Genomic DNA, 12,135 nt, shown 5'->3' on the forward strand with positions numbered 1-12,135 from the left:
AGCCAAGATGCCGCTTGCGCATTTGTGTCCATGCCGTGCGGAGATTCGGGCTACGCTCCGGAAACGCTCCAATTTGATTACGCTCCAGGCCTTCAGCCCTTTCCAGCCTTTGTACACTAATCGTACTCTTCAATCTTAATGACCGGAATGTCCCTATACGGAGGAGGGGCATAGTGGCCCAACAGAGCCGTCTCGGCGTCCGAGTCCCTGTCATCCTGCTGCCTAGATTGGTAAAACCGACTGGCCATGACAATGCTAACCGATAACAATACAAGTAGCGGCAGCAGCATCATGTTGTCTTCGAGATGATCTGACCAGTAGTCGCCGAGCCGGCCAATAACGAGGTTCCAGGTCCTAGACCACGTGCCAAACTTGCCAAATTCATCCCACTGGTTGGGGTCGAAAGTCGTCTTGACCATGGCCAGCCTACCACATTCCATCCTGGGTGCCTGCGCCATGTTCTTTTCTTGGACAACCTGAACGACGCCGATGGAAAGTTTATAGTCGTCTTCATCGTCTTCTGCGCGCAAGAGTACTTGGATGACATTTTGCCCCAGTTGAAATGGCTCCGTGTCCTCTCCAAAGGCCAGACCCGTTACGTTGAACTGCAACCACATGGAGCCAGGTCCTTCAGCACGGAATACACTGTGTTCGTATTGAAGCGGGAATCTCATTCCACCAGGCGCATCTGGCCTGAAGCCTCGCCCCATCTGCTCATCCAGTGCGCCCTTGTCCATGTCATTGGGTACTTGCATGGCGCCGATGTGAAGGGGCATCGGATCGAGCGGAAAGATGCGGTGGTCGTCGAGAAGTAATGCCGACTGAGATTCGTCAAGTTTAAACATGAGCATCTACAATGTCGTCAGTACACGATTCTATACTTGGCTGCGTCGCGCTTACCAAGGAGTTGTCCGGAGGCGGATGCTGCCACTCCGCCTCATGAGGTCGCTCCCAGCTGACAAACGGACATCCTGCACATTCCAGCTTAACAGCATACGTCCTATTCTCCTGCACGACAGTAACGGCTGGAATAATGTCCTTGATGGCCGGGACCTCGATCCCCTCAACCCGATGCGACAGACCCGGAGGCGTGACGGACGCGGCTACAACGGCGGCAAGACTGAAATAAGCGAGTGAATGCATCATAATGCTAAACAATAAAAGGAAAAACGAGAGACAATGGTCAGTTAGTAAGGTGGTGGGGTGTATCTACAAAGCAAAGGGAAAGGATAGTCGCAAGATGGGGGACGACGCAACGCGCCTGGGGATACGCCACGCACGCTAGCGCAGGGACCATGAACGTGGTGGAGACAGCCTATTCCTGGATCCGCACCATCCCGACGATCCTCTCCACTAAGCTTTACATTTACGATTTTGATTTCTATATGAAGGCATATGTGGTTGATGGGTCATGTGCTGATTTTGATCAAGTCACGCTTTTATTATACTTAATATAAGACTCGCTATTCCTCCCCTGACCTCTCCAACAATCGCTTCCACACTGCCTTCATCCATTCCTGCCGCTTCCACATCGCCTTCATCCATTTCTGCCGCTTCCGCTCCCGCCCCACCCCGGGTCCTCCACTCTCCACCTTGTACGGATCCCTGCGACTGTTAGCGCGGACAAAAGTATAGAAGAGGAGGTTCAATACGTACCAAGACACATCAAGCGTACGAGAAGAGAGTTATACCAAGACCCTCCCCGTCTGCGACGCAGCCTACATGCCTAGACTGTCCATAATCCTGCTTTGCGAATTCAAGTGTGGTAGTTTCAACTGAACCACCTATGTGTCCTCCGAGAATTTCCATAGTCCATGCGCCTTTGTCGTGGACCTCGGCAATAGCGTATAGATAGTTTCCAAGCTCGTTGCAATAAGCGTTTCTGAAGACATGGAAGGTAAAAGGGGGGCACTCATAGAAGCCAGAGTGGTCAAGCCTGTTGTTGTTGTATAGGCTGCCCAAGTCGACGCTGCACCCGTGTTCTATCACCTTGACTCCTGGCGGCGCGGGGTTTGGTGGGCCTCTGTAATATCCAAAGGGCAAAGGGTAAGGTGTATCTTGGGCTGCTGCCTGGTGGCAGAGCAGAAGTGAGAGAAGTAGGTAGAGGGCGTGCAAAATCATTATGTGTCGGATCACAGATCAACGATATCTCAGCCACGCGATCGGCCGCACTGATCTCGGTCACGCGGACAGGCGCACTGATCGCGGCATCCGAGCAGCGCTCAGACCAGACCTCCTATATCTAGCTCTTCCATAGTTCTCCTTCGAAGACAATCAATCAGAACCATCACCGAACAGAATGCATTCCTAGTTATCGTTATTTCCTTTCAGTACTAGTGCTACAGCCCTACCAACATTATGGCTTTTTTGTATCGACAATAACGAAGAGACAAGTTTTTTCAATTGGGTGGGAAGAGGACAGATGGCGAATCTGCGTTTGTCAGTCTTGCAGAAGAGGAGGACTGAAGGGAGAACAAATGGGACAAGGCAGCATGAGACTCTGTAATTAAATGTAGCCCCTTGCAAGAGTCTCCGGGGAGTTGTTGTGATCTTCGATTTCTCTCTGATGAGGGGAAAAGATGAACGTCCGATGGTGCTTACGTGGGATGCCAGGTCTCATTACAACTCACCGCCCCTTACAATTAACTGCCTACGACATCCTCTCCTCGACCCCAGATATGGACACTTGTGTGAGAACCTACACAGAACCACAAAACCACTGCCTACGCCAACCATACGAATAGCTCTGCCCATAACTCATGGCGAGCACGAGCTCCCAATCTGTGTCTTATAAACATCAGCGCACGAGTCTTACCAACATACCCCAGCTCGATACGAGTACGGTCTTACATGGTGTTGGTGGTCCTGTGATCGCGGGCGTTGTGGCGTCGTAGTACGGGCTTACATCTCCAACACAAACGCAACTCCAGCAAAGTCAGCCAAAGCGAAAAAGGGCGTCTTTTTGCGAGATATCACGGATACCAACTGAAGTAAGGATTTCCCTCGGCGCAGGAATAAGAGCTTGGGGGTTGCAGAACTACCGTACATTAAAGTATCATACATATATGTTAAAAGTGAGGCAAAGCACATCAACAATAGAATAAGTTGTATGGCCAGTATATGGCTGAACTATTTGTATCGTAACCTCTCTGGAAAAAGTCGACAGATGCATACAATTCTCCTTTTTACCTACTGTTAATTTCGAGCCATTGCACATCTTACAGAAAGCTTTCCTATATTTAACTTCACTGTTGCTACAAACCTCCATAAACGAAGAAGCCATATAGATACATGGGTTGATCCAACGCCAAATCAAGCCTGTAGATTAGAATACATAGGTAGGTAGATTGTTTAAAGGAGGGTTGTTACATAACGAAGGTAGGGGTGGGGGGTGATATAGTAGAGGAGAGGAGAGGAGAGTAGAGTATAGTGGGTGAAACAAATCTGATTGAAGTGAACTGGAGTAAAGTCAAGTGGAGGGGAGCAAAATCGATAACAAACATGTATGCAAAGAAACACAGAAGGGAAAAACAGAAATAGGTTTTCCAGATAGATACTCAAGCAGGCTTAAGCTTTATCCTAGCTTTCTTGCAAATCTGAATAATAGTCAGAGGCTCAGAGGCATATAAAACCATTATAGTCGATACACACTTTCAGCCCCCGAGATATTCTTTAAAAACAACCACACCTTAACAACATATGTTCAATTCGTAGATTCATTACTTGCGCCCCCGCCCTCCCTTCCCCCTAGTACCCCCGTTCCACAAATATCACTACTCCTCCTCACTCTCCTCACTACTATCCCCCCCCTCCAACAACCCCCTCCTCATCAACTCCTCCAAATCATCCTCATCATCATCCGCCGCCTGCACAGCAAAATCGCCAGCCACACTACCCTTCCTATCATGCTGACCCGTATCATGTCTAACCGGTGGTCCGATATCCATAGGTTCAATATCACCATCATGATCCTCATCGTCGTCCTCGTCGTCCTCGCCTTCCGCGTCGTCACCGCCGAGATCGCCAAAGTCGATTTCTTCTTCGGCCGCGTGGTTGCGGTTGCGGGCATGTAGCATGGGGCTGAGTTCGGCCTCGCTGTTGACGGCGCTTTCGAGCGAGATGGGGCCGCCGTTGGCTGAGGGTCGGAATCGTCCTCCGGCTAAGCCATGGTTTGATTCTAGGCCGTTGTTGTTTCGGCGTGGGGGGCGGGCGTCGGGAATGTCAATTTCTAGACCGCCGTCGTCGCCGTCGTCGGATTCGCCTTCTGCGTCGTCGCCGTCAGAGGACGAGTGGTGTTGTTGTTGGGGTGGTGGTTGTCGTTGTGGTGGGGGAGGTGAGGGTCGTGCGGGTGAGGATGCTTCTTCGCCGTCGGATTCGTCGGACGAATGGATTATTTCGGCAGATTTGATCTTCGAGGCTGCTGGTTCGGCGGCCTTGCCCTTTGCTTTGGGCTTGGGGTCTGTTGCGGTGCGTTGGAGGCGGACGGATGGTGTTGGCTGTGTCTTTTTCGCTTTAACCATGGGGTTTGTCGCTGCGGGTTTGCGCTTCTTGGGTGCTGGCGCTGTAACTGGTTTCCGTGCTGGGGCGACAGATGTGGCTGATGTCCTGGCCCCAAATTGTGGTGTGTTGACGGCACTGCCTGTACCCGTTCTGTAGTCGGGTGACGACGCGTATTTGTAGTCTGACTCGTCGCCGCCTCGCTTCTCCTTCTCCTTGCTCAGAAAGTGGCGGAAGTCATAGGGGTTGTCTGGGTCTGGATCTCCTCCATTGTTGTCGACACCCGCTGCTTCCCCAAACAGATCATCCTCCTCATCCTTGTTATGCGCATCGTCCTTGAGCTTCTTTGGGTATATTTTTGCATGCTGTGAAGAGACATCTTTGCCATTCTTGGTCGCAAGGTTGAAAGTGTAACTGCTCGAGAGAGGCTCCAGCGTTGCTTGTTGACTCGAGGGATCCAAAACCAACACGTACGACTTCTTCAGTTGCGACTTCTGGCCCGTAAATGTAAAGACATCCTTGTCCCCAGAGTCGTTCGTGTCGTCAATACGGAGATTGTACAGGCCGGAAGAGGAAGGAGAGGTGAGGGTGGTGGAGCGGCTATCCAAGGTCTGAGTAGGCTTATGGTTATCTGCCCTCGGCGTCAGTCGGTTGCTGTGAAAGGAGAAGTCGCGTTAAAGACGCACACTTGACACTGCTGAAATCACCCTGGGCTTCGTCGCTGTGCGCTATCCGGTCGCTGATTTGTAGGCTGAAGTGCGCCTTCTTGTGAGGCTCAATGCGACTCTCTATCATGGGAGACGCCATTTTCCGTGTCACACTACACTGCAAAAACACGCTGAAGAAGAAACCACAAAGAAAGCGAAAAGAAAACTAGCACTGCGGGAGTATCAAGCGTTGGCTCAGGTCATGAAACGACTGTGGTTTGCTGAATCCAACGGCGGATGTTCAAGGTCGCGACTCCGGCGACTCTCGATTGGGGACACTCCCTCCGCCTGCCGTCTTCCCGCCGCTAGCCAGCACCCCACACCACTAAATTTAGCCCCTGACAGCTTCAATCATCTGGCGGCTACACATTCACCACCTAGCTTGCCCACCATGGGTTCTTCTTCACATGCGTGCAACACGTATATGGTTCTGTGAATTGCATAGAAGAAGCTAGTCTACCGGCACTGTCAAGTCTGCAATGCTCACCACATCCTCAACCTCATCCCACTCACAACTCAGCACACTCCCATACCGACAAGGCTCACATGGACTCCCATCCCCCAAGCTGCGACACCTATCCAAACTGAACCCCCTCCTCTTACACGTCTTGCAAGGCCGTAGCTTCTTCTCCTCCTCCATCTCCTTTCGGAGGTTTTCGTCGTCCATGATGCGATAGCTGATGCCATTGAATCGCCAAAAGTCGTCGCTGTCGTACATGATTTCATCGACAGGGAGCTGCTCGCCATACATGTACGGTGGGATGAAGCTGTTTCCAAGCGGGAACGTCTCGCGCGAGACGTAAAAGTGAGAGTTGGGGCTGTAGGATTTGAGTAGAGAGGCGATTTTGTAGGTTGCGGAGCGGTCGAAGAAGAGCTTGTTGAGAGATTGGGCTTGATTTGGTGCCATTGCTAACGGGGCAAGTCTGTAAAATGCGTGGTCGGAGAACTTGAGATGGAGGTTGAAGTCAGGCGCTAGGGTTCGGGGCAGGCAGTCGGTTACGAGAGTGCTTAGTGAGCGGTAGGCGATGACGGATAGAGCATCTATGTTTGGACCAGCGTTGATGGAGATTGCAGAGTCCAGCATCTTCAGTGTCTTGAGCTCTGGTGGGAAGCCTCCTTCGCGAAGGTAGTAATAGAGGTGTGATTCAAAGCCCAACTCTAGGTACTCGAGGTTCACGAGCGAGCGCAACTTTGCGGCGCCTTCGGGATCGGTGCGCCTGGGGGTAAGGTACCGGATTTGCCCTCCGCAATGGGTCAAACGTTGTAAAGAGCTGGCTTGCCTCTCAAGTGCGGTAAGAAATAGAGTGGAAGAGGTTCGATGTTCGGGATCCATAGAGGGTTTGCATTCCGGGAAAGTGTGCAATCGCTCGCCAATCGACAACTCCTTCAGTGCTTTTGGTAGTCTCATAACGGCATCTAGGAACCGCACATCAACGTTGCATTCGATGAGCGTAAGGGACCTCAGAGGCGTTGACTTGGCCTCTTCCTCGGAGATGTCAAACTCTTCATCTCTCCCTGCATCAAAGTTTAGGCAAGAAAGGCTGATGTCCCGTAATGTTGGATGTCGGAACATCGCGACTGCCCGACCCAGGGTGAACTTCTGATCTCCGGAGCCATGTGCGTGCAACGTTACTACTTTCTGTCAGTCGGTCTACCATTAGATCGTAGATTCAACTTACGCGACTGGAGCATCGGGAGCGCCATCTGCATGCCCAACCGTGGATACACCGCACTTGCGATCAAATTCTGGAAATCGATCCTCGAATACCCGTCAAAGTAGACCGGCCCAGCCTGCCATTCCGAGTTATTTGGACAAGGAGACTCAATGTGCAAATGTCGTAGCTTTCCCATGAAGCCCATGAAGTGGTTCAGTTCTGATATTCCATCTCGAAAGCCATCCTGATACCGAATCGCCAGATCTTTTATATAGTCTGTGCGCTCCTCTCGGCTGTCAAGTGCTGTGGCAATTCTACCCGCATGCTCACCCTTGAGGACTAAAACATCCCGCCAAATGTACGGTTCGACCAGCCCTTGAAATCTTGAGCATGTAGCAGCAAGACTGCATAGCGCATCCCGGGCGTCAATATGGTCGATGATGTTGAGGAGAAGTTCGTCGACCAGGCGCAAGAGTCCGCTCTCGGCAGAGCCAAGCATGGTGATTCCAGGTTCTTGGCGCGTCGGCTTGAATGTGTAACTCGAATGACGTGTCTTGCGCTTTTTGGCTCCGGCGAACGATATGTTGGGCATTCACTAAGTAAAAACGTCGTGTTTAAGATGAGTTGAGATTGAATGTTGGCCCGAGTGGTGGAGGGGCTGACTAGTAGAATGATGCAAGATGGTACTAAAGCGATTAAGGCTTAGAGCGCACGTGGAGAAGTATCCGTGCACGATCGCAAAATCGGCACCCTTCTTTCGGTTGTGGCACTTGTGCTTGTATGTCGTATCGGGATGTCACTAGAATACGGGCCGACAACTATCGAGATATTAGCACCGTCAGGATCGGAGCAAGCAAGTCAGTGGCGCTCAAGTCAGAAACAGGTGATTTCAAATTTAACTAATATGTTGAGAAAGAATGACTCTCTCAGTCATGGCATGTAAGTGTGTCAATTGCTAACTATACAAAGCTCGGCTAATATAGAGCGGTGTGGGTCATGTGACTTAGCGTCCTCGTGACAGGTGACCGGAATATTCTCAACACTCCCCCATAAGCCGATCAGCTGTACCCACTACTTTGTATAGGTCTTGCAGTCGAAGCTTCTTCTCCCTTTATATGCTTCCACTGAACGCCTTGCATGCACTTTCCAACACTCCCCCAGAAGTGCCTTGTCAACAAGAATGAAACCTCCCTGTCACCCTATAGTGGCCGTTACGTTGCGAGTCCCTCAAGTAAAGTGAGGTATCGGCCGAGTGAAGAGTTGAGGAAAGAAGGTCGAGAAAGAAGGTCGAGAGAGAAGGTCGAGAAAGAAGGTCGAGAAAGAAGGTCGAGAAAGAAGGTCGAGAAAGAAGGTCGAGAGAATTTTCGCGTTTGAAAATCAAGGTAGAATCGATATCACCAACATACCGACTCTCCCTCGACTCCTACGTGAGAGTCAGCGCTCCCTCAGCTTGGTACTCCCAGTACTCTAGCTGTGTACGCTCTCCTCTGTCCCAGCGCTCCCCCAGCTTGGTACTCCCAGTACTCTAGCTGTGTACGCTCTCCTCTATCCTAGCGCTCCCCTAGCTTAGTACTCCCAGTACTCTAGCTATGTACGCTCTCCTCTCTTGTTGTCCCCGCTCCGTTCCTCCGCTCCTGCCTCCTTGTCTGTGTCCTATTCAGGGCTCCAGACCCTAACACCCTTATTCTCCCCCATCGTTATATAAGCCTTTGCTTCTTTGCGTTTATTTAACGAAATCCTTTGGAAAGAAGATAAAAATCGATCGAGAAATCGGGTGGGGGTAGGTGGGTAGCGTTCGAGAGAGTAAAAAAACTTCGAGCACCGTCAAACGGTAGGTTTTCGAGTTTAAGGAATTGAAAGTAGCTGTCGAACTGTAGCTACTAGTTTAAAAAGAAGGTCTCGAAAGGTTACTATCGATAGGCAGGCAATTCGAGTTGTTTTCGGAAGAATCGATGGTTACCGTCGGTAGGTAGGTATTCGAATCGTTGTCAAAAGGTTGGTTGAAAAGGGATAGAGCAACCATTGCTCTCTTCGACTCGCGCGTCGGAATTGGGTATAACTCGCCCAAGGTATCTTCGAGACGCTCCCAGCTTCTCCGGACGATAGTCCATTTTTCTTCGGACTTAATACCCTTCGCGGTAGCCAGGGCGACGGCCCAGTGTCTTCAGGACTTAATACCCTTCGCGGCAGCCAGGGCGACGACCCAGTGTCTTAGAATATAGAAGGCGACGACCTCCTGGGTTGTTCTGGCGTAGACACGCATATACCAGCTTGCTGCCCATATCGAAGAAACGACACTCCGGACACTCACAATGCACACGCAAGCGCGTAAGCCGGGCTCATAACCTGTTGAGAAAGAATGACTCTCTCAGTCATGGCATGTAAGTGTGTCAATTGCTAACTATACAAAGCTCGGCTAATATAGAGCGGTGTGGGTCATGTGACTTAGCGTCCTCGTGACAGGTGACCGGAATATTCTCAACATAATAAGTAATAAATTCACTATATAACCTCACCGCCAATCACCCAGATACCTTTCTGATAAGACTCACCGAGTCCATCATCGACCATCACAAGTAGTCCCTGAAAAGAGGTCTAGATCGTGTATAGATACCTCGGGTTATCCTCACCCATCTCCGCAATTTGCTCTCCAGTCTTACCCTCAATCCTCCAGTCTTCCTTGCCAGAGAGCTTTCTCTTGTTCTTCATGCGAAAGTACATATGAAGCGACGTGTAAATCGCAATCCCCAACGCAAGCATCCCGATCGTAGCACCGTATCCAGCCCTATACGTAGGCGCCATGTCAGCGCTGTAAAGGAACGGTGCCGCAACACCCGAGCAGTTTCCAATAGTAATCTGCATGCCGCTAGCAAAGGCACGTTTTCCGTAACGAGGGTTGTTGACGCCGATCCACGAGAATGCTATGCCGGTTGCTACCCAGAGGCCCAGTGCGACGATGAAGCAGCCGGCGAAACTGAGGCCAAGACCTTTGTTGGCGATGAGGAAGATGTAACCAATCATGCTCACGGCGAGGCCGCCAATACAGAAGATGCCTCTATTTTGTGTCTTGTCGCTGAGCCATGCCGCAACGACGTACGTTGCGAAGCCTGCAACGTATACAGGGATTGTCAAGGCTTGAACCACCTGACGGCTCCAGCCACTGCCCAAGCCGTTGATGATGGTAGGAAGGAACACCGAGAAACTGTAGAGCATACAGAGTCCAACGAATTGAGCAATGGCATAAGCGTACACTTTCCAATCTTTGATACCTTTGATGACATCTTCTTTGACGAGTTCTTGGCCTGCTGTCGTCTGTCCGACTTCCTTCATGCGAAGCAAGACGAGGTTCCGTCGATCTTCTTCGGAGAGAAATTTGGCGGTTTCCGGACTGTTTGGCAAAACAAAGGGCACGGCAAAAGCGGTTAATACAGTTGGTATGCCGTTGATGAGAATGACTGTACACGGAGTTGGATTAGTGGGTGCCTCAAACACTTCCGATATGGCAGCTTACTCCATCTCCAACCGCGCCAGCCAGCAGCACCGTCTAGTTCGCCAATAGCATATGCTACCAGTCCCTGCTATCGTTAACAAAGATTCTCTCGAGATCTTCGACTGGAATACTCACGCCAAGTCCTCCTGCTATCGCGGATGTGCCGTAAAACCATGCTTGTCTCAAAGACACGTTCCTTCTATTGTAGAACATTGATAAGTAAAGTATGACTCCCGGGAAAAGACCTGCCTCAAGTGCACCCAGCAAAAGGCGACACGCGATGAGACCGGCGTAGTTGTTGACAAAGGCCGAGAAGGTGGCTACTAAACCCCAGAGAAACATGAGACCACCTAAATAACGCGCCGGCTTCATCCTCTTGATGATCATATTCGACTGTAACCTCATCAGCATATGCGACCCCACTATGAATCTAGATTCAACTCACAGGAGTCTCGAAAAGCTAAGATAAGGTCAGCACATCGTAAGGGCGTTTGGTTGACGTGCAACTTACAACGTAGGTGACGAACAGGATTGAGACTGCAATCTGGAACTTGTTGCCCGCAGGGTCCATTCCAAGATCTTCTTCCAACCCATACAGACGTGCATTACCAATGTTGACTGTAAATCGTCAAATGGTATTCGCCTTCCGAGCTTCATACATACCTCGATCCATAAAGTTCATGAGGTAAACCCAGCAGATCATTGGGACGATGCGAATGTCCAACTTCCTCAAGAGGCGCTTCTCAGTGGCGGCATCAACTGTTGTTGCTAATCCGGCATGTTCAGCATCTTCGACTTTGGATGGTGAAGTATGGGAAATGTCGGAGCCTTTCTCGTCCCTGTAATCCGATACTGGCTGCACCGGTTGTTGGACGTGGGTGTCCATACTGGAAATTCTGCAGAAGATATAGATTTCTGTAGAAATTCTAGAAAGGAGGATTCCAACAACAATGTAAGGGCGTAAAGATCGTCGCTGAGTGACTACAAAGTATTGGATCCAGTCTTGAATTTATAACCCGAGCAACTGGAGAGCGCATCCGGCCCCGTGGGGAAATGAGACGTGCCATGGCCTTGGTATCGTGGATGCATGTAACTAAACTGGCCAAATTCCCATCCTCAACCGCATACCAAGATACACGTTATCAAAGTGCCGGTATCCGTTCATCCGCCGTGGCATTCTTGGAGGCTTCGCATGCTGGTTGTCCCAAGCTTTCTCGCATCTTGATGAAAAGGACAACTGGTTTTGGGCCATAGAGGGCTGACCAAGATCTGCAGCCCCTTGGTTCCAAGACATAGTTCGTCAAGGGTAGATCAATCCTACGTACGCAGATATCTTGTTTTCAGGTTACCTTTCAGAGGTCAAACATGGTGTTTAAGTTTCAACCATCGACCCAATGAGCCTTCGCGCTCTCGCGGGATAGGGTGCTGACCAACAAGCGGTCTTTTGGTGATGTTCGTCGCGCCAAATCTGATCAAGTGCCACTAATCAACGAAATCATTTCTGAAGCAATACCCCTCCTTTTCGCTGACGGACAAGCTCTGTTTCGGTCGTTTGGCGCACACGGTGCAGCGCAAGTACCGTGCATTGTCTGTGTTCCTTTGCTCCGCTCGCGTTCTTGTTGTTGACATCAGACTCCAAGCCGCCACAGCCTTAGCCTGCGTCGTTGTACTTGGCAAAAGTTATCTACAAACAAGCGCGTGTCACGTCCAAGATGTCGGAAATGACACAGACTAGAATCATTTTGAGCTGTTACCGACTGCGGAACAGATTCCACTAAAGGTCTAC

General features: G+C 50.5%; 4 protein-coding genes across 4 annotated transcripts; all 4 read right to left on the reverse strand.

Moving 5' to 3' along the window:
- Positions 1–116: 116 nt before the first annotated feature.
- PtrM4_017660 (uncharacterized protein) lies at positions 117–2,121 on the reverse strand (the record flags this gene model as incomplete). Its single annotated transcript, XM_001931639.2, has 4 exons — positions 117–851; positions 901–1,150; positions 1,480–1,605; positions 1,676–2,121. 4 exons carry the CDS (start codon positions 2,119–2,121, stop codon positions 117–119), a joined length of 1,557 nt encoding a protein of 518 aa, XP_001931674.2.
- A 1,118-nt stretch (positions 2,122–3,239) lies between these two features.
- On the reverse strand, positions 3,240–5,304 carry PtrM4_017670 (uncharacterized protein; the record flags this gene model as incomplete). Its single annotated transcript, XM_066103291.1, has 3 exons — positions 3,240–3,243; positions 4,384–5,128; positions 5,184–5,304. The coding sequence occupies 3 exons, from the start codon at positions 5,302–5,304 to the stop codon at positions 3,240–3,242; spliced, it is 870 nt and encodes a 289-aa protein (XP_065965493.1).
- A 351-nt stretch (positions 5,305–5,655) lies between these two features.
- Positions 5,656–7,358, reverse strand: PtrM4_017680 (F-box multi-domain protein; the record flags this gene model as incomplete). Its single annotated transcript, XM_066103292.1, has 2 exons — positions 5,656–6,836; positions 6,884–7,358. 2 exons carry the CDS (start codon positions 7,356–7,358, stop codon positions 5,656–5,658), a joined length of 1,656 nt encoding a protein of 551 aa, XP_065965494.1.
- A 2,096-nt stretch (positions 7,359–9,454) lies between these two features.
- On the reverse strand, positions 9,455–11,235 carry PtrM4_017690 (ProP, Permease major facilitator superfamily; the record flags this gene model as incomplete). Its single annotated transcript, XM_066103293.1, has 6 exons — positions 9,455–10,314; positions 10,371–10,434; positions 10,485–10,742; positions 10,795–10,809; positions 10,861–10,967; positions 11,013–11,235. The coding sequence occupies 6 exons, from the start codon at positions 11,233–11,235 to the stop codon at positions 9,455–9,457; spliced, it is 1,527 nt and encodes a 508-aa protein (XP_065965495.1).
- Between the last annotated feature and the right edge of the window lie 900 nt (positions 11,236–12,135).

This window comes from Pyrenophora tritici-repentis, chromosome 1 (genome assembly GCF_003171515.1).
Source record: "Pyrenophora tritici-repentis strain M4 chromosome 1, whole genome shotgun sequence".
NCBI lineage: Eukaryota > Fungi > Ascomycota > Dothideomycetes > Pleosporales > Pleosporaceae > Pyrenophora > Pyrenophora tritici-repentis.